Source organism: Protopterus annectens, chromosome 11.part0 (assembly GCF_019279795.1).
Source record: "Protopterus annectens isolate FY-2018-M chromosome 11.part0, PAN1.0, whole genome shotgun sequence".
Lineage (NCBI taxonomy): Eukaryota > Metazoa > Chordata > Ceratodontiformes > Protopteridae > Protopterus > Protopterus annectens.
In genome coordinates, this window is record NC_056745.1 from 403,041,038 (window position 1) to 403,060,277 (window position 19,240).

General features: G+C 45.1%; 1 protein-coding gene across 3 annotated transcripts in view; it reads right to left on the reverse strand.

Moving 5' to 3' along the window:
- Positions 1 to 1,778: 1,778 nt before the first annotated feature.
- The window catches only part of SCYL2 (SCY1 like pseudokinase 2), a 1,725,360-nt gene continuing 1,707,898 nt past the window's right edge, over positions 1,779 to 19,240 (reverse strand). For all 3 annotated transcript variants that reach the window (XM_044087896.1, XM_044087898.1, XM_044087897.1), the window contains one exon: positions 1,779 to 5,072. In XM_044087896.1, coding sequence (XP_043943831.1) covers positions 4,413 to 5,072 — 660 coding nt within the window. In that variant the 3' untranslated portion in view covers positions 1,779 to 4,412. The remainder of the gene's footprint in view (positions 5,073 to 19,240) is intronic.

Here is a 19,240-nt window from a genome sequence, read left to right on the forward strand (position 1 = left end):
GAAAACACCCTCAGAAGCCAATGTCTGCTCAACAGCTCCGGACCCATCTGAGGAATTAGTTTCCGAAGGGCCAATACCTTGAGTATCCAGAGGCCTAGTTGTCTCCACGTGGGAGTCTGAGGCGGCCTGTGGCTCTGAGGTAGCGGGAGTCAGGGGCTGCGAAAGCGCCTCACTGAGCACCGGCGACTGGCCTAGAAGAGGCTTCGGCGCCTGTTTTGGACATCGGATGCCTGTCCTTTTCTTTCTCCTTGTGCTTTTTATGAATTCCGGTCGTCTGTTGTTCTGACATTATATAGTTAAACCTTCGGCCAGAGTAATGAAACGCAAAATCGTACCGACGCTTAACAGTGCGTTGGTTAAATCTAGCACAAAACCTACAACTAGCAACGTCGTGGTCAGGGCCTAGGCAAGGAATATAGTAAGAATGAAAATCCTTATGAGGTTATTTGCTTCCCACAAGAAATACAATTATTAACTTTTTCTGACATCGGTCTGGAGCAAGAAAAAAGTTTCCCCAACGAGGTACTTAGCTTTATAGAAGACTTCGGATCTGAAATTCAATTTAGAAAATCTCAGGAGTCGGCCGACTGGCACTTGCGAACTGCTTTTGCTTCGGGCACCGTGCGGCAAGAAAGACTGAAGAAGATGGCGTCGGCTGCATCTTTTATACCCCTGGTGCACTGACGTCAGGGAAGAGGTGACAGCAACCGACGCTGGACCAGGACTTTGGAATTCAGGCCAACTGCGGGTAGCCTGCCAGCAGGATAACCCAAGTGTAATGACTGCAACAGTGAAACACGATTAACATCTACCTTAAACATAGAGGAAAGAGGAGGGAAAGGGAGAAAATATCAACAATGGTATTTAGGAGAAAATACATTAAAAAGTGTAACTAGGGAAAGAAAGGATTAAGTTAAAGGGATAATTAGGTTATAATAAGTAAAAAAAAAAATAAGAAAATAATAAGTTATGACAGTTACTACTCAAAAAACACTAGCTAAAACTCAAGAGCTACCAGCGACTAACGTCCAAACACGAAAGCGACAAACGAGATCTGAGATACGGGTAGAGGACTACAGCATCATTATGGGTAAGAGAGGAACCTGAGAGCTTCGGCGTTCCACATGCTGTAAAAAGCAGCCGAGGGTAGGATCCGGACCCAGCAGTTGAAGAGTGAATGAAAATGACAACATTTGATCATCTATATTTTTTGAGCTAAAATTTTAAATTAGCAACATAATATACACACATCCTGTACTTTTTGGGACAATGACATACTTGCAAACACATTTGGTACTACTAGAATTCTAGTCAGCATTCCATACAATCATCTGCATGGCAACTGTGAGAACATTATAAGAAAGGTGCATGCAACACTAATGCAGCCTCTAAACAAATTATCCACAATGCATTCCAACCTAACAATAGTAAACCTGGAAAGGAGAAGGCTTAGACTACAGCAGTAACTACTAGAAAATGTTTTTGTTTAGCAGTGAGCATAGTACTATATGCCTAAGTTTTGGAAATGTTACATTTCAATAGTATTTTCTGTCTGCAGATGTACACAAAAAAACAAAATTTACAAGAGTTAATAGTTCAGATCTCTTGCTCTTAATATGGAACTATAACAACACATATAAAAATACCCAATGAAAACAGGTTTCTCCAAGGAAAATACTTCTGGAGAGTTATGCTAATTATTCATTGGTACTATAGCATATAGTTTTATTTGTGGCAATAAATTAATTAAAAATGGGAAAAATGATTGACCACCAAAGAATAACTTACTGTCTTTATTTAATCTGGATTTTTTAATGAGACCCCTTTAGACAAAAAGGTAACTGATTTTATCTAAAGGACAGAGCCAAGTGCATGAACAGGCACCCTCAATCTTTTACAACAGAATTATTTAAAAATATCATCTGGTCCCTAACAATCACAATAAAAATATACTAAGGCAGCATTCAGTACATGACAAACTGTTTTAGAAAGGGAATACCTGCAATATACAAAGAGAATTTGCTATCAATTTTAAAAACACATCAGTGGGAACATCAATGTGACAAGACACATTCACAGCATAAGGCTCAGTGGTTTCTTAAGCAGCAAATGAAAGAAGAGTGAGATTGTGTGAAAAAAAGCTTTGAAAAATAAAGCATGGAAAAACTTTCAAATAAAGTCATAAGCGTTCCAATGGAACTGAAGTACACTGCATAATTTGTATAACAGATCAGCTAAAAATATACTCCAAGGCGAGAACTGCAAAGAAGGGATTTGGCACTAGCCCACTAGCTGTACAGACTGTGGTGGACCAGCAAAATGTGTGTGCAGCTCATCTTCCTACTTGACATGGTAAGAAAAACTTCATTAATTAAATAATTGAACATACTGAGATTCATTAAGTTGACTAGTCTGTGGATAAAATAAATACCCCCACATTCAGGTTATGTAGTCTCGGCTGAAATAGTTCCACATATAGTTAACACAGCTTCAACTTAAACATGTTTTCTGTGCTTTTTCTCCATTAATATTTAAAGCAACACTTCAGAGGATTGACATGCTATCCATATTTCAGATAGTTTTTACCAAATGCCTCTCATATGAGTGTTTCTATAAAATGTATAAGAAAGCAGAAATTTATCACAAGATTTAGTCTGATATACAGTTAACTTCTTACCTTCCAACTCTCAGTTGTCTCTTATAATGTCAGGCCTGCTGCCATATAATTTAAGTGTGATGAATACAGTATTATCACTTGAAAGAACATGAAATGCTAAAAGAGTCTGAAATACAAGCATACGAGTAGGACACAGAAAATAGCAGTTATCCATTAGAATAACATTTCAACATTGTGATGGCAACACTGGCTGAAATTTAAACTGTGGACTGATGCTGGAAGGAATGGTGATGCTATCAAGACAGCTTATAACTTCTTCAACTAAAAGAATAAAGTAACGCACTGTTTTTTTAATCCTCTGACCTTTCCCAGCAGCAATCAATACTACACTGTCTGGTAACAAGAAGCTGCAATATTAATACAAAATTCTAATATGATTCCAAGCTACTGATATTACAGCTCTCAAAGGACCACTTTTGTCCTTCCTTTTCTGCGACCATTGGAAAAAAAAAAGTCACTATCGCATTGTTGTACACTTGATGTAACAAAATTTAAACACAAGTCTGCAAGGACTGAGACTCATCCCCAAACGTTGTTGCAAAGTGGCAAAACAAGGGAGAAAAACTGTAAATTTCAATTTTTACACGCTAAGTAAAAAAAAAAAATGCAGCCAAGGGTGCAGACAGGCATCTTCTACATATTCAAAAACTAAACTTCTTTCTGAACTTCTCTCAAAACATTATTGCTCTCAAAGCCACAGGATGTCTAGAACAGTGTAATCTGTCTGCAATGCATGCATGACATGTTGAAAAATAGTAAAAGCAGACTTTTGTGGTTGTGGATGGGGACCAACAGTTGAAAATAACATGTACATTTCTTTTGGGTGTTGTAGACAATACATGGAGAGATTTGTACATTTTTTCAAATGCTTAGTAAAGTGGTGGAGGTAACAATACAAGGTCTGAGTAAAAAACAGCAATTTCTGGCTACACCCCTGACTGTGTGAGACACCATCAAATGGCCTAGAGGTAGTGAACAGCACCACAATGCAGGTAAACAATGTCTAGAAAAGAATTCCAGATTATCTGCAGAAGGGTGGTGAAGGTCAACTAATATAAACAAATGTTAAGTTAGCTGACTGTGCGAAAGTGCTTACAATTTCACACATACAGAACTCCTTACAGCATTAAGAAGACTATTCTCCTTTATAGAATAACAGTGTCTACCAGTGAGATTAAACTCTTGACATTTTTTGACACCTACCTGGAAGGTACTAAAACAAACAGAACCCAAGATTGTGGTCCGTTGATCCTGGTCACATGGATGATGACAGAGAGTGCTAAAAGGTGGATCAACAAACTTATGCTGCAGGATCAGGGAATGGAGACTACTAGGTAGATGACAATGCTGGCACTAGAGGGGGAATGGTATCAAATACATTCAACTGTACTGTTTGATAAAAGGAATGTGTCATGGTCTACTACTTCAAAAGGCAACATTTGTAAACAAATGCATCACAGTATGGACACAAAGCATGAATGCCACGTAATGTCTTACAGTACTTCCCACTAGACACAAGAATCATCAGTGGAAGGCTAGTTGCCTCCATTTATTACAATGAAGCTTCTTCCGATAGATGTTACTTCACAAATGCAATGCCAGTTTAGGGAGTATTCTCAAATGTGTGTGTCAATCAGCTAACATTTTTAGCCCCACTGCTTCAGAAATGAACTTTCCAGCCTACCCATGATTAAACCGATATTCTTCTTGCCTAAATGGTAAAGCAAAAGCATATTTAACCAAAAAGATCTTTCAAGTCATTGCTAGCAGAACTGCTGGTGGTCATTGTGTTGTTAGGTGGCATGGTTGGTTGTGTAAAGTTCTGTGGACTAAAGAAGGGATTGCTCTGCATTCCGAAGCCAGTCTGACCAACTATACTGTGCTGGGAAGCAGCTGCTGGACTGATAATACTTTTTGATACCTGTGGAGTTGCAAACTGGTTTAGCCATGGATTTGGATTCGGATTCATCATTTGGTTCATACTGACTTTAGGTTTTTGATTACCCAGAAGACTATCCAGTGCAGACAGGTCTTTGGGTTTGCTTTGTTGGGGTTGTTGAATCACCCCCATGTAATTTGGCATGTTCGCAGAAGGTGCCATAGTCCCCATGTTTATCCCAGTAGATGTAGCACCAGCAAAGAGACTGGAATTAGGTGTGTTCATTGTCATGTTATACCCAGAAGACTGATATCCCATTCCAGAGGTAAATCCATTGCTCATGCCACCCATAGTGTTCACGCTGCTGGTGCTTCCCGTGAAGCCTAGGTTAGTTGTCATTGGAGGCACTGAAGCAAAGTTGCTTGTAGAACCAGAGTGCAAAGTCTTTGGAGTACTGACCGAAAGGTTGCCCAGTGAAGAAATGTTGTCTAGTAAAGTATTTGTCAAGTCCTTTGCCTGAAAAGCACAGAAAAAATGTAGTTATAACCTTATTACTGCATACTAAAGGGGAACGGCAACTTATTACAGAACTACAGTACCTACATATCATTAAAAAGAACACGTTTTCTATTGACTTGTTCTCTGACTTCTCCTTCAGAACAGTTTTACTATTTTACAACTCTTTATGAAACCACTCCCACCTGTCATACTAGCATCTATATACCTGTCTAAATACACAGCTACAGTGCAGAAAAAGAAGTTATGTACCTACCATAACGCTCCATGTTAGTAGTCTCCTCTCGCCTTCTTTCTTGCTGGTTGGGTTCAGAGCCGATCCTCGGCTCCGACTCGGCCATCTTCTAAAGCTCAAGAGCTACAAACTGGCTCGAGGCCACCCCATATCCCATGATGCCTGGCGCTAGATACCCAGATCTCGTTTGGTAAGACTAACAGCAGACAAAATAATGAAGGAATCCTATCCTTATCATACATAAGCCCAACTATAAAGACCACTAGGTAGAGTGGGATAGCCAGAGAAGGCTCAGCCTGAGCAATGTTATAGATAAAATTTTCTCGGTCTAGTAGGATAGAGGGATGGAGGGGGGGGGGAACGCAAGAAAGAGGGCGAGAGGAGACAACTAACATGGAACGTTATGGTAGGTACATAACTTCTTTATGTTAAGTTGTCCATCTCGCCTTCATTCTTGCTGGTTGGGACAGCGTCCCTAGCACCTAATATCCTGGGTGGCTCAATGGAACAGACTCTTCAGAACAGTGGAACCAAAATCAGTTCTGTTCCTGGAAATCACGTCCAACTTATAATGCGAGATAAAAGTATGAGGGTTTGCCCACGTAGCTGCTGCACAAATAGATTCCATGGGCAATCTAGCCTGAAAGGCAACCGAAGTGGCTAATGCTCTGGTGGAATGCCCTTTTGGTTTAACAAGCAATTGTTTATTCCTCAGCTGACAGATAAAAGTAATGATAGAAGTCAGCCACCTGGATAAAGTTACTTTTGATACTGGTATATCTTGTTTGCCCTCTGCATAAGAGAGGAAAAGCTGATCCGATTTTCTGAAGGCCTTAGTCCTGTGCAAATAAAAGCGCAGTTGTCTGTGAACATCTAACTGATGTAACTTATATTCCCGCCCTGTTGGAATGGTTGGGAAAAAACACAGGAAGGTCAATGGACTGATTCAAGTTGTTCTCAGAAGAGACCTCAGGAAGGAAGGATGGATTAGTCTTAAGAGCAACCCCGTCTTTGTGGAACACTAGGTAGGGGGGACGTATACAAAGAGCCTGCAGCTCGGAAACTCGTCTGGCTGAAGTGACTGCTACCAGAAAAAGTGTTTTCCACAATAAAAACTTCAACGAACAGGAAGCTGCCGGTTCGAAGGGGGGCAAAATTAGAGAGGCTAGAATCAAATTCAGATCCCACAGGGGTGGAGGATCTCTAACCGGGGGCCTGAGCAGCGTGGTTCCTTTGAGGAAGGCCTTACAAAGCTTATGAGACATTATACTACTTTCTGAAAGGCCAATGTGAAAATTTGAAATTGCGGCTAACTGCACTCTAATTGTAGCCGAAGCGGAGCCAGCCTGAAAAAGCTCCTCGAGGAATTCCAAGATGTGGTGAACAGGGGCTGAAAAAGGATCTATATTCTTAGCCTCTGCCCAGGAAGAAAAATGTTTCCACTTACTAGCGTAAGTTTTTCTAGTGGTAGACTTGTGCGATGATAAAATGATTTCACGCACTGATTGGGAGATATCCGGAAGCCTGGCTAGGATTGGAAGTGGAGCAACCAAGCCGTGAGCTTGAGAGATTGTAGGGAGTGATGCAGCCCACCCGATTGATGGATCAGAAGGTCTGGAATTGGATCCAGAGTCCAAGGCTGCTCGATAAGGTAATGATGCAGGAATGGAAACCATATCTGTCGAGGCCAGTACAGGGCAATGAGGATCATTTTGCAACCCAATAAGGTAGCTTTCTCTATCAGTTTGGGAATTAGAGGAAATGGGGGAAATGCATATAGAAGTCCCTGAGGCCAATCGTGGACTAGAGCGTCTCTGGGGGAAAACTCTGGATGTGGAAGGAGAGAGAAGAATTTGCTGCACTTGCTGTTGAAGGGGGTGGCAAAAAGGTCGCAGCAAGGTTACCCCCATTTGTGGAAGATTTGGTCCGCCACTACTTGATTCAGAGACCACTTGTGAGGCATCAGAATAGCTCTGCTCAGCCTGTCTGCTATGACGTTGGATTTCCCAGGGATATGCTTTGCAGTCAGGAACCGTTGGGAAGAGATCGCCCACTGCCAGAGTCTGAGTGCTTCTCGACATAGGGGGTAGGACCTGGTTCTGCCCTGCTTGTTGATGTACCATACAACTGACATTGTCAGTTTGAATTGCAATTGTCCCGGTAAGAACAGAGTCCTGAAGAGCTTGCAATGCTAAAAGCACAGCTCTCATCTCCAAGACATTTATGTGCAGATGGTACTCCTGAGGTTGTCAGGTGCCTTGGACTGTTCTGCCCTGATAATGCCCCCCCCCCCCGATCAGGGAGGCGTCCGTGGTTACCGTGGCAACTGGAGGGGGAAGTACAAATGGTCTGCCTAGGGGTACTGATGGGGAGACCATCCACCACGCAAGATGCTTTTTGCATGTTTCTGTAATGATAATCATGTGAGACATGGGAAGCTGCTGAAAGGACCATTGGGTGAAAAGGAGCCATTGGAGAATCCTCATGTGGAAACGGACCAGAAGGACGAGTATGACTGCAGCTGCCATGAGACCCATTTGTATTTAAGTTTGCGCTTATAAAGGTGATAGACTGACAAGGCGACAAAGCAGATTTTTCGAAATTTATAGTGATACCTAGTCTGAAACACGTCTGTATGGTATAGTCTATGGCTTGCAGAAGATGATGCCTGGTGGTAGCAGTGAGGAGCCAGTCGTCTAGATACGGAAACACCTGGAATCCTTGCCGTCTCAGATGAGCGGTAACTACTGCCATACATTTGGTGAACACCCTGGGGGATGTGGTGAGACCAAAGGGCAGAGCTCTGAACTGATAATGGCTGGCTCCCAGCCGGAAGCGCAGGAATCTTCTGGAGCGCCTGTCCATTTTGATGTGGTAGTACGCATCCTGAAGATCTATGGAACACATCCAATTGTCCTGACCCAGGAAGGGTAAAATGGACTGTAGCGTGACCATCCGAAACTTGGTTCTTTGTACAGACCTGTTTAGTCTGCTGAGATCCAAAACGGGTCTCCAGTCCCCTGTCTTTTTTGGTACCAAAAAGAACCTTGAGTAAATTCCGGATCCTTGCTGGTCTGCTGGGACTTGGTGGATGGCCCTTTTTCTTAGCAGTTTTGCAACTTCCTGAACTTCTTGATCCCTTAGATTGGGAGGAACATCTGGAAGGGACTTGGTCGGCAAGAATGGTGCGCGAATGAAGGGAATTTTGTAACCTCCGGATATAACAGACTGTACCCATTTGTCTTGTGTTATGTCTTGCCAGGCTCTTGGGTACAGCGATAATCTTCCCCCGACTGCCTCCAAAGGTGGACAGCCGGGCAACCCTTCAGGGATGCTGGAAGGGTTTGTCAGAGAAAGATTCTCTGCTGCCCTGATTTTGCAAAGCCCCTCTGCCACAAGGGCGGCATCTGTTATTGTTCCCTCCTCTGCCCCTGGAGGGAAACTCACCACGTGTGTCAGGCAAGGCTCCCTGGGATTTCCAGAACCACATCTTTCCACTTTTCTGACCTTTGGGATATGGTCTGGAAAGAGTGGAAAAATGGACCCCTACAGCAGAGAGAGAGTCTTGCCTTCCTGTTCACACCTGGTAAGGGTGTCCTTCACCTGAGATCCAAAGAGAGAGGAACCATCAAAGGGGGTGTTGGTGAAAGACGCTCTGAAAGGTTCCGCAAAGTTACAAAGCCGCATCGAACCATGTCTCCTCAGAGCGATGCCTGTGCCTGCGGCTCTACTCGCCCCATCGGCTGCATAAGAAATGAGCCTCATGGAGGAGTTAACCACTGAATTAAGAGTCGCCAGCTGGGAGGCAACCTTGGCCTAGGCTCCCCTCAGCTGATGGATCTTGAAGGGTATCTCCAAGCTCTTTAAGGAGATCCCTCTGTAGACGGGTAAAGTGGCACAAGTAATTCAGAGACTTCATGGCAAAAGTCGCTGAAGAAAACATGTGCTTCCCATATCTGTCCATCGTCCTAGACTCCTTGTTAGGGGGATGAACAGATGAAGTTTCGGCCAACTCCTTCGTGGCCGCCACCACCACCATGGCATCAACGGGGACACCTTTGGTCAAAAATTGCTTGTCCTGTGGTGCAATAATGAATTTTGCTGGTCTTCCTGGGGTCGGTTCCACTGTGTCTGGAGCTGATCACGCTTTCCGAGCAACCACAGACGTTAGTGGGTCTAAAGGTGGAGACACCCAGGAGGTGGAAGGTCAGGATCCAAACGCATCCAGGAATACAGACTCATCCTCGGAAGGGCTTAGGGCAGTCCAGTTCCCGCTCTGCCTAAGCATCTCAAGGATGCCTGAGAAGGAGACATCTTCAGAGGGGGACCTCGGGGACCCTTCTGAATCCTCTAAGTCGGTATCTGATGTACAGACTCAGGGGAGTCAACATGCTTCCTCTTGCATTTCCTCTTATGAGGTGGCTCCTCTGAATGATCAGGGAAGGCCTTGAAGGGCCTGCAACGCTAAAAGCACTGCTCTCATCTCTAGAACATTTATATGCAAGTGGTGTTAGTAAGGTTGACATGTGCCCTGGACCGTCCTGCCCTGATAATGCCCCCCCCACCCGATCAGGGAGGCGTCCGTTGTCAGAGTAGCAACCGGAGGGGGAGGAACAGAGGGTCTTCCTAGGAAGAGCTGGGGGGATGTAATCCACCAAGAAAGGTGATTCCTGCATGATTGAGTTATCACAATGGAGTGGGACATCGGAAGTTGTTGGTATGACCATTGTGTGAAGAGCATCCATTGTAAGATTCTCATGTGAAATCTGGCTAATGGAAGAAGAGGAATAGCAGCCGCCATTATCCCCAGTACCTTCAGGGCCAGTCGGGCTTTGATTTTGTTGCTGTGGAGGAGAAGAGAGACTTGTTTGTGTATGTCTGCTATCCTCTGGTCTGTGAGTCTGGCTGACATGCTGACTGTGTCTAGATTTGCGCCTATGAAGGTAATAGCACGACAAGGCGACAAAACAGACTTTTCGCAATTTATTGAGATACCTAGTTTTCGACATGTGTGAAAAGTGTAGTCCCTGGCAAGTAGCAGAAGATGCTTGGTGGGGCTGTAAGGAGCCAGTCGTCTAAGTATGGAAACACCTGGAATCCTTGACGTCTCAGATGAGAGGCGACCACTGCCATGCATTTGGTAAACACCCGGGGGGCTGTGGTGAGTCCAAAGGGCAGGGCTCTGAATTGAAAATGACTGGTTCCCAGCCTGAAGCGGAGAAATCTCCTGGAGCGTCTGTTCATTTTTATATGGTAGTACGCATCCTGGAGGTCTATAGAGCACATCCAGTTGTCCTTCCCCAATAGGGGTAGGATGGACTGCAGCGTGACCATCCGAAATTTTGTCTTCTTGACAGACTTGTTCAAGCTGCTGAGATCTGTCACCTCTGACACGGATTTAGAGTTTTCTTTGGAACCAAAAAGAATTTGGAGTAGATTCCAGATCCTTGCTGGTATGCTGGAACTGGTTGAATGGCTCTTTTTGCAAGCAACTTTGATATTTCTAACGCTGCTTGCTCCCTTTGAGTGGGTGGAACGTCTGGAAGGGATTTTTTTGATTGTTTTGGAATGCGAAAGAATGGGATCGAATAGCCTTCAGAAATGATAGACTGTACCCACTTGTCTTGAGTTAGGGATTGCCAGGCTTCTGGGTACAGTGATAATCTTCCCCCGACTGCCTCCAAAGGTGGACAGTCGGGCAACACCTCAGGGATGCTGAAAGGGCTTGTCAGAAAAGGTTTCTCGACTGCCCTGATTCTGCGGACCCCCCCTGCCTCTAGGGCGTCTACCATTATTGTTCCCCCCTCTGCCTCTAGAGGGGAACCGACTCTGTGCGTCAGGCAAAGCTCCTTGAGATTGTTTGCGGAACCACATCTTTCCCCCCTTCTGGCCCTTGGGGTAAGGCCTAGAAGGAGTAGAAAAACGGACTCCCACGGCAGAGAGAGTTTTGCCATCAGTCTCGCACCTTGTCAGGTTTTCTTTCACTTGAGGACCAAAAAGGGACGATCCATCAAACGGGGAGTTAGTGAAAGACGTCTTGAAAGGGTCCGCAAAATTGCATAGCCGCATCCAGGCATGCCGGCGTAAGGCCACACCTGTACCTGCGGCTCTGCTCGCTCCATCAGCCGCATATGAAAGGAGGCGCATGGAGGAGTTAGCTATCGAATTGAGGGTAGCCAGCTGAGAGTTCATCTTATCCTGAAAACCCGCAGCTGTTGGATCCTTTAACATCTCACTCGCTTCCTTGATCAAGTCTCTCTGAAGACGACTGAAATGACAGAGGTAGTTCAGCGAACGCATAGAAAAGGTCGCTGACGAGAACATCCACTTCCCGTACCTGTCCATTGTCCTAGATTCCTTGTTAGGAGGATGGACGGGCACTGAAGGATCAGCTAGTTCCTTCTTGGTGGCAGCAGCCACCACCATAGCATCCACAGAGACTCCTTTGGTCAAAAATTGTTTGTCTGCTGGGGCCGTAATAAACTTTGAAGGTCTCCTGGGGGTGGGGTCCAGAGAGTCAGGAGCCGTCCAGGCCTTTTTTGCTACCACCTGCATGAGGGGGTCAAAGGGAGGGGACACCCAGGAGGTGGAAGGGCGAGAGCCGAACACCTCAAGATACACAGATTCATCCTCTGAAGGGTTGAGGGCTGGCCAATTCCCCCTCTGTTTTAAGATCTCCAGGATATCTGCAAAGGAGACATCTTCAGAGGGGGAACGGGGGGAACCTTCAGAATCCTCTAAATCCGTGTCAGAGGTGACAGACTTAGGTGAGTCGATGTGCTTCCTCTTGCACTTTCTCTTCCTAGGGGGCTCTCCTGCCAATTCAGGAGAGGCCTCGGAAGAGGAGGAGATCCCCACTGGGGACTCTTGAGGAGCTGGCTCTCTGCGATCCGGGATGAGGGAGTGAGCAGAAATTACCTGAGGCACCGTGGAGGGAGGGGCGGACGGAGCCGACTGTGGAGTTGAACCAGGTTCTAACACACTCCGCATGACCTCGAAGGCACCGCTGTCAGGCAGAGCCAGAGGTCTCTGCTCCAAAAAGCTGAAAACCTCCCCCGGCACCGACAGTGATGGCTCCGAGGCCGATGTCGGAGCCGAACTCACCAACGCCGAAGCACCGAGAGGGAGAGTGGGGTCGGACAAGGGTCCGATGCCACTCACCCCCTCGGAGCCGACGAGGAAAGTCCGGCGCCGAGATTCCTCCAACGAAAAAATCGGAGCAGACGACGGTGCCGAAGACAATTGTATCGGCTCCGACGCCGCCACAGTCTCGGGTCCGAAACGCCCCAGCTCCAAATTCAAAGGAGTCGGAGGAGGAACATTTTGAGTAATAGGGTTAACCATCGACTGATGAGTCGGGCTCTGAAGCATCTAGGCCAGTGCCTCGGACATAAGTCGACTCACCACCCTCTGAAGGTCATGATCTGAAAGTCTCGACGACCTAGAGGAGTGAGACCTATGGCTCCGTTCAGACAGCAAGGGAGATGCTGGAGCCGAATGAACGGAGCCAAGAGACGGTGACCTAGACCTTTTCCTAGTTGTCGGTTCCGATAACCTTATCGGAGCCGACTCAGTGATGTCTAACACCTCGGCTCCGGCCGGAGCCGAGGAAACAGAAGAAATACGTGTCCGAGCCCCATCGGCTCCGGCCGGAGCCGATGTTGGAACAGACTTCGAAGCCCCAGGTGACGACTCAGAAGCTGGAGCCGACGACCTGGTAGGCTTCGAGGGTTTGCCCGAAGATAGAGTCGGGGACCCTCAGGCTACAATAAGCCTCGTAAAATAAGCTTATTTTTTCTTTCCTGCAGGACTCTAGGGCTGAAGCCATGGCAAACAGCACAAGAGTCCTGCAGGTGCAAAGGTCCCAGGCAGTACACGCAAGAAGTGTGACCGTCTGTCAGAGACATCTTCTGACAGCACGAGTCACACTTCTTAAAGCCTGAGACCTTTGATTCTTTAGACATTACTAAAGATATAAAGTGTAATCACACACACAGACACAAACACACCGATTACACTATCCGAAAATTAAATTAAACTAATTAAGCAAAAAAAATTAGTTATTAATTAGTTTTTAGTTCCCTACAAAAAAAAAAAAAAAAAAAACACACACACTCCACTACTAGGAGGGGGAGGGAAGGGCCAGAAGGCCTAAGGAAAGAACTCCTAAGTTCTTGAAGTAAAAAGGTGAAGAAACTGGAAGGAATGGATAGAAAACTACTTAACTTTGGAAAATATAAGGGAAAACTAAGTTAAAGGGGTTTTAAAAGAGTTTTAGATTGCTCTAAACTAACTAACCTGAAGCCGGTTGGAACAACACACCTCGATCGCTGTAGCGGCAAACGAGATCTGAGGTATTACCGCCTAGCATTGTGGGATAAAAGGGGAGCCTCAAGCCGGTGGAACTAGCTCTCGAGCTTTTAGAGTGGCCGAGTCGGAGCCGAGGTTCGGCTCCGAACCCATCCAGCAAGAATGAAGGCGAGATAGACAACTTAACATGAGCTGATAACGAATCAGCCTTGCATAACCTTGAGGTTTGCCAGGAGGGCCTAGGGATTTCCCTCAACACTACCAACACCAAAACCATGCTATTCATCAACAGAAGACATAAAATTGTGAGAACCAAAAATCTTCAGCTCTCTTTTCTAAAAGGAGTTTTTTGTGAGTTAGCTGAATAGGTAAGAATTCACCTACAGAGTTCACATGATTTAAAACTAGTCAAACCTTGAATGTTTATACTACATGAGGAAATATCGAATCCCAGAATCCAGTAACAAGTTTATCAACTTCATGCTCCTGCTCAGACTTTTCTAATATGTACATCTTTGAGATGTAAAACACTACTCTGGTAGATATAAGATATGCAAAACCTGAATAAAACCACTTTTACAAACAAATGGACCTGCAATTATAACTATGGATTTATTTGATCTTTGCATGCCACTCATGTGATGTTCTCAAAATTTTTTCTAGTTTCAACACCAGCAGTCAAATTTTGAGTCTTTCTTATTCCATTTCCTTGGCTTTCTTACCTTTCTGTTTCATTCATTCTCTATCATCTCCCTTCCTATTCTTCCCCATCTACCAAAGTGAATCTTTCCTTCTCTGTTTTCCTTTTATGGTTTGACTCCTCCCTCATCCAAATCCTATAACAACACTCCTAGCTGTTCCCCTCTATCTTTTTCTGCAGCCCTCTTGAAATTTATTTACAAGACTTATTTGCGATTTAGATAGAACGTTGTTTAGATAACATTCCCAAGTAGGCTTTTAATGAATGTGCTGCACTTATTAATATTTTTTCCATCAACACGTATTGGTATTTAATGATTTTAATTCCCAATTCAGGATTACTATGGCTTGCTGTACTTATTTTACCATTAGGCAGGTGTGCAGTAGGCATACCTGAGAAAGTGTTGCAGATACTATGTTTGCCTACATTTGTTCTTTTCTGTCCATATTTCTCTGGATTCCTGTGCTAAAACTGAGTTCTATAAAATGGATGCCCCAGTTACCAAAACACAAGTAAATAAATCTGACTAAATGCTCTAATCTCAGATTACTACTTTGCTGTCTCATGTAATGTTAACTGGATTGTCTTACTGTTATTTTTACTTTTAATATGTCTTATATGGCACCCAAGTATCACCTCCAACACAATGCTATCTTGTACCTACTTGGATCATAATCTAACCTACTACAAACTAAGGCTGTCAAAAAGGTAAAAACTATGCATCTGCTCAAAAGAGAAGCAAGCATGGGGTAAAGGGAACAGCATGATTAGCAAGCTCCCCTTCACCCTTTTTGTATTTTTCTTGATGAGCAGTATATGATGGGAAGGTGTGAATATTGGAAAACAGACTTTTTTTTTTTGCTCTTCAGCCAACATTGAGAGGTGCCAAAAAGGGGAGCAGCTCCAGGTGCCAAATGATCCAGGTACAGTTCTACATCTGCTGTGCGTTTTTTTTTTTTTTTTATTCTCAAAGTCCTTTTGATGTCAAACAAATCTGCTTAAAGCTACACCACTGTAAACTATTTCATGGAATCCACACACATTTTTGACAATGCATTATAATTACTGGATAAGTTTAGTTGAAATATCTCCAATACACTGGGGTAACAACTAAAATTAATAGTTTGTGATTTATAGGTTCATAGGTTCATACTAGGCTATCTGCCCTAGGGCATTTATAAGCCTAGCCAGAGTGTGTTTGGCTTTCGCCACCCATTTTAAATTAATTTTGCTATGCCTTTTTTTGAGGTTAGTATACTGTGCCTCTGTCTAACAGTGACACAGAAGTGATAGCCGGGGTAAACCTACGATCTCCCATCCACTCATCAAGATTCCTCTTGAAGACAGTCAATGTGGGACTCTGCCTAACCTGGACTGGGATTTTACTCCAGAGTGAAGGGAGCCTCTGGGTTATGAATCTGTCCCTCCAGCATGTACTATTTATTTCAGTGCTGAGGTTCAAGTCTCTCGAGCGCGTAGCTCGATGGGATTTGGATTTTCTGAGGTGCAGCATGCCCATTAATTCATTAATTCCGGGTTGGACATGGCTTTATACGTCAGGCACAGATCGCCTCTGAGCAGGCAGTATGCCACTGAGTAGAGCTGGAGTTTCTTTAACCAGGCAGCATATGGCATCTGTTTGAGCCCTTTGATCCTCTTGGTGAGGTACTTTTGGGGTCTTTCCAGTTGCTGCAGGTGTCTGGTAAGGTACATCCCAAAAGGGGCATTGTACTCAATTATGGGCCTGATGAGGGATGAGTATAGAGGTACGATGACCTCCCCTGATCTAGATGTGAATCCCTTCATGATTAGGTGGGCTATATAAAATGTTTTTCTAACCACTTTGGCCACGTGGTTGTCAAATGAGAGATTGCTATCAACTTGGGTCCCCAGGTCCCTAATGACTTCTTCTGTACTTAATGGATTACCACCTATGTGGTAATTTGTGGGCACTTTGTTTTGCCAAAGGGGTGACTATACACTTTTGGCGTTTAGCTTGAGGCCATGGCTCTGGCACCAGTTGTCTGTTGCTATGAGGCCCTTTTGGAGGATGCTTGTGTCGGCTGGAGAGTTGATTATGGCGCCCAGTTTGCAGTCATCTGCGAACTTGGTCAGCCACAGTCCTTCCGTGTTGGCCTGTACCGCTGAGAAATATATACCGAACAAGAGAGGTCCCAGGACTGAGCCTTGTGGGACGCCACTTGTAACCGGTTTGGAGTCTGACATGGCTCCAGCAATTCTAACCATGTGGGTTCTGTCCTTGAGCCAGTTTGCAACCCATCTAGTGACATAGGGGTTTATATTTAAGCTGGTGAGCTTATCTAAAATGCCCGAGTGGGGTATTGTATCGAAGGCTTTTGCGAGGTCCAGGTAGGCTGTGTGGACCACCTTCCCCTCGTCAATGGCCTTGGTGACCGTTTCAAAGAACTCAACCTGGTTTAAGAGGCAGGATCTGCCCTTAAAGCCAAACTGGGTAGGATCCAGTGTCTGTAGGTCCCAATATCTTTATTTATGAGGTCCATGATGATCCTTTCCATAGCTTTGCAGACCAAGCTAGTCAGGCTTATGGGGCGATAGTTTCCAGGATCCGTTGAGGCACCACCTTTGTGGAGAGGGACCACTGTTGCTGTACGCCACTCTTTGGGTACATATCCTGTAGTAAGGCTAAGATTGAACAGTAGTTTTATGTTTGGGTTTAGCTCTTCTTGGAGTTCATGTAGGATGCAGCCCGGGACACCATCTGGTCCCACTGATGCTGTGTTTTTTGCTTTGGAGATGGCGGCTCTTACCTGAGCATCTGAGATGTCAGGGGGGCAGCACTCTGTTGGGATAGATATTTGCCCTTTTGGTGGGGAGAGAGGGGAGAAGTTTGCACTGAACCTGTCAGCTAGGATGTTGGCAATGTCTGTGGGCTCGGTGTATTTTTTGTCATTTTGGACTAATTCTGAGCATATCTGGGAATTCCCACCCAGGATCCTAACATAACTAAAGAAAGCCTTGTGATTATCCTTAGTGTCCTGTGCAATTTTTCTCTCGAAGCTGGCCTTAGACGATTTTATGAGTGCCCGTAGTTTTTTGCTAATACTGATCAGAGATGCCTTCCCTTTTTGGGATTTTGCTCTATCATGTAGTAGCTTCCTCCTTCTATTGTATAGTTTGTTTATGGCTGGGGTCCACCAGACAGGACGTCTGCTTTTGGAGGATTGGGTCTTGGTTTTATTTGGGATTGCATGATCCATGCATTCCTGAAGGTGTTCATAGAATGCGTTTATAAAAGATTCTGAGGTCTGGGCCGTATTTTCCACAGGCCCAGGGGCTTTGAAGGATTTCGCCTCGGTTTTGAGGCATGTGAAATTTGCTTTAGAGAAGTTTTTCACTGTGGTTTTCTGGGCAGGGGGTGGGGTCGGGATGTGAATATCCAGTGAGATTAGTTTATGGCCTGATCTTACCAGTGAGGGATACACTTCTGGTCTGGAGCATAGTGTCCCCATGTTGGTGATGATCAGGTCCAGTATGTTTTCCCCTCTTGTGGGAGTGGTAACAAATTGTTCCATAGCATTTGAGTTTATAAATTCTAGGAACCTTTGGGATAGGGTGTTGGAGCTAGAGTAATGCCCCCAGTCTATGTTTGGGTAGTTGAAGTCGCCCAATATAATGGTGTTTGGAGAGACCTTCATATTTTCCAGTATTCTCAGGAAGGCCAAGTGGGGTTCCTGTGTTTGGGAGGGTGGTCTGTAGCAGGCTATAAACTGGAAGGCAGTTTTACCCACAGTTAGTTGCACATGGATAGTCTCTGATGCTTCGTGCTGTGCCACCAACCTGGAGGTGTGGGTATCTTTGGCGAATATTGATACTCCCCTCCTTTTGTGGTTCGGTCCAAGTTTTGGGGCCGAAAAGCATGGTATGAGGTATAACCTGGTAGTGCTGGGGTGCTCTCGGGAGCCTTGAACCAGGTTTCTGTTACTGCACAGATATCGATGTTCTCCATGCTAAGGAGAGTTTCGAGTGCGTGCATCTTGAGGTTTAGACTTCTGGCGTTGAGTAGCATTACTCTTAGTTTCTTATCCCTTGTGATACCTATGGAGGTGGGTTTGTCTTTTGAGCCTTGCCTAAAAAAGGCACTATGGGGGTAGCAAGAGCCTTTGCCAATATCCGAAAGCCCTGGGGTGACAGGTGCAAGCCGTCCCTAGCGAAGCATCGTGGCTTGTCGAGCATGTCATCCCAGGCTGACAGGCATTGGATCCCCTTTGAATGACACCAACACTTAAGCCAATTGTTGAAATTTATCATCTTGTCTTCATATTGTGGCACCATTCTTGGTGAGGGTAAGATGCTATTCAAGGTCAGGGTCATACCGGCCTGGGCTACATGCTCAGAGAGCTCCTCTATGTCTCTATTCATGTAGTCCAGGGAGGTACATCTCAGGTCATTCACACCAGCATGGACAATGACTGAGTCATATTTGTACTTGCCTTGGAGTGACCTGAGTGCTTGTGTTATGTGGCGGATCCTAGCGCCCGACAGGCAGCTCACCGTGACCTTCTCCTTGTTCAGCCTGGTGAGCGGGACGTCAGTGTGCCTGACGATAGAGTCACCTATTACAAGTGTATCAGGTGTGTTGTTTAGCCTTAAGGGCTGTGACTGTTCGGCACACTGGCTTTGTGAGCTATGTGTTGCACATGTTTTGTTTTGGGGTAGCGGTTGCTTGGGTGTCTGCTTTGGAGGTCTCTGCTGCTTAGGCAGATTTTTATTTAGAGCCTCTGAGTATGTTTTTGTGTGTTTATGTGTTTGGTTTGTTGTCGTGGTAGGTCTATGTGAGACTGGAATTGTAGTGAGTGTAGTTTCCTTCTCCTCCTGACTGGTTACGCCAGTACTGAGTTGAGAGAGCTTAGCCTCCAGTTTGGCTATATGGTTGCATCTCTC